We start from the raw sequence: 2,090 nt of genomic DNA, 5'->3' as shown, positions 1-2,090 counted from the left end.
AAAGTGTCTGCCAGCATCTCCTGGTGCCTGCTGAGGAGCCTTTCTGGAGGGAATATTGTGTATATTCACGTGTCCCATACCAGAACTATGGATGCTTAGTTAGTGGGTCTTACAGTGAGCTGTCTGAGGTGCAGATTGCTTACAGTTGTGACCATTTATTGTTGGAGTATTACTGCCTGCTTAGGATGAATGGTAGGATTTCCAAGTGGTGTCTGTAGAGGAGACAGGAAGATTTGGGTCTCCATGTACCCTTAGCATTCCCTTTTTCTTCTGTGGGATCCCTCAACAGTGGCTGAGCCCATTATCGCAACCCTTTACATCCTGTTACCTGTCTTCTTGTCTTCCTAATGGTTCTCTTTTCCACCCTGTCCAGCTGGTGGAGTTGGAGGAGTTTGTGGCTGCTGTGAAGGAGAATGCGGAGGCTGTGGAGGAACGGCAGGAGACTGACTCCATTCCTCTGGTTGATGACATCCGCTTCCACATCACCAGCAATGTGCAGACTTACAGTGCCATCGAGGAAGCCAACCAGAAACTTGAAGCTTTGGAAAACCTCCTGGCCAGCATAGGGCTTGAGTGCTGATGAGTGCAAACCCTGGCTGTCATATGCAGCCTGCCTAGCCCCCAGTGGGTTGGCTTGGAGTGCAAGAACATCTGTCTCTCTGAATGTCTCTCTTCCCCTCCTTTGTCCTCCTTCCCATCCACTTTCAGGCATGGTTTCTTTTTAATTTATTTATGTCTGGACAGTTGTGTGTCTGGTTTGTGTTTGGTTTTATTTTATTTTTTGTTTATCCTTTCAGAAGTAGCTCCCGAAGCTCAGTCCAAATCCGTAGCTGCTGCTTTGTACAATACAGTGCAGATAGGAGACTGCAAGCTGTTAGGGGTGGTAAGGAAGCTGTTCTGGGGGACTTGCTACTGCTGGGTGTTAGGACCCATCCTGTTCTGTTGCCCAACAACACACCTCTGAAATTGGTTCATGCCAGGATATTTGTTGAATTGCCACCAGCAGGGGAAGAAAACTGGATTAAACTGTCCAAATAATATATTGGAAAGGAGGTGGCCTTTCTTTCACTGTCAGCATTATAAGATTGGCAAAGGTGGGCAGTGCTTCCCTAACAGGGGCACAGGAGTACTTGGCTATGTGGAAGGCACTGTCTTCACCTGCTATTCTAGTTCTTAGATGAAAAAAACCAAAGTGATTTCCAGGTCTTCCCTAGCTTTTCATTGCTTTGAAGTGCTCAGAATTTAAAAGCTTTGCTTTCTGAACAAACATCTTCGGGAACACAATAGAGACCCAGAGTCCTTCCGTTCTTAGAAAGCAGTAGCTTTCAACGCATAGAAAAGGGAGAGCACCCCTTTTCTTCGTAACAGGAAGGAAACACCTTCTTGGAAACAACACTTCTCCCTTTCTTTTTGTCCATTGTGGTAGAGCAAAACTGACTTGCTTGGTGGGTTAGGGAAGAGGGGTCACCGGAAGTCTTTTTTAAAAGGAAAAAGGGCCTTTTGGGTCTATTGCAGGGCAGCTGTCCCACTTCTCGACCTTCTGGCTTTGCTCAGCCTTGAGCCTTGTAGCTTCATTGTTCTCCAGGAAATTCACTGTTTGTACTAATGAATGTTTTTGAATCTGTGTTCTGCAGTAGGTCGTGTTATCTCGTGTTGTCTCCCTAGATTCCTAATGAGGGTAATGATGTTCCTTCTCCTTGGCACCAATCAGCAGGCGATACCCCTGCATAAAGCTTGCCTTGCCAAATAGGCTGCCCTCAGAGCTGTTCACCTCCAGAAAGGCATGTTATGAGAGTCTCGGGTCCCCAAGGCACAGGCCGGGCATACTTTGCCGTGCTGTGAGTTGGGAGGGAGAAGAGGCGTTGTGTGAAGTGCACAAGAGAATCTTGCACAGGCAGTGGGCTGCCATTACTAATGCATGTTGTCATTTTGGTCACTTTGTGAGGCAAGAGCTTGAAATAATCCATGTCAGGTGTGCTTTTAGTGTTTGAGGTGGGAACTGGACACGGATCCCCTGCAGCTTCAAGGTGTTGTTTTCTGTAATGGTGGTGATACTTCACATGGATAAGGAGAGGGTTTGGAGGTCCAGC

General features: G+C 47.1%; 1 protein-coding gene across 1 annotated transcript in view; it reads left to right on the top strand.

Moving 5' to 3' along the window:
- Positions 1–2,084, top strand: part of ABTB1 (ankyrin repeat and BTB (POZ) domain containing 1) — a 25,663-nt gene extending 23,579 nt beyond the window's left edge. Inside the window, exon 12 of the mRNA XM_009321050.1 lies at positions 374–2,084. Coding sequence (XP_009319325.1) covers positions 374–580 — 207 coding nt within the window. The 3' untranslated portion in view covers positions 581–2,084. The remainder of the gene's footprint in view (positions 1–373) is intronic.
- The last annotated feature ends 6 nt before the right edge of the window (positions 2,085–2,090 follow it).

Source organism: Pygoscelis adeliae, unplaced genomic scaffold (genome assembly GCF_000699105.1).
Source record: "Pygoscelis adeliae isolate BGI_AS28 unplaced genomic scaffold, ASM69910v1 Scaffold453, whole genome shotgun sequence".
In the NCBI taxonomy this organism is placed as follows: Eukaryota; Metazoa; Chordata; class Aves; order Sphenisciformes; family Spheniscidae; genus Pygoscelis; species Pygoscelis adeliae.
The sequence above is the reverse complement of the archived record's forward strand: the minus strand, read 5'-3'. Positions and strand labels throughout refer to the sequence as shown.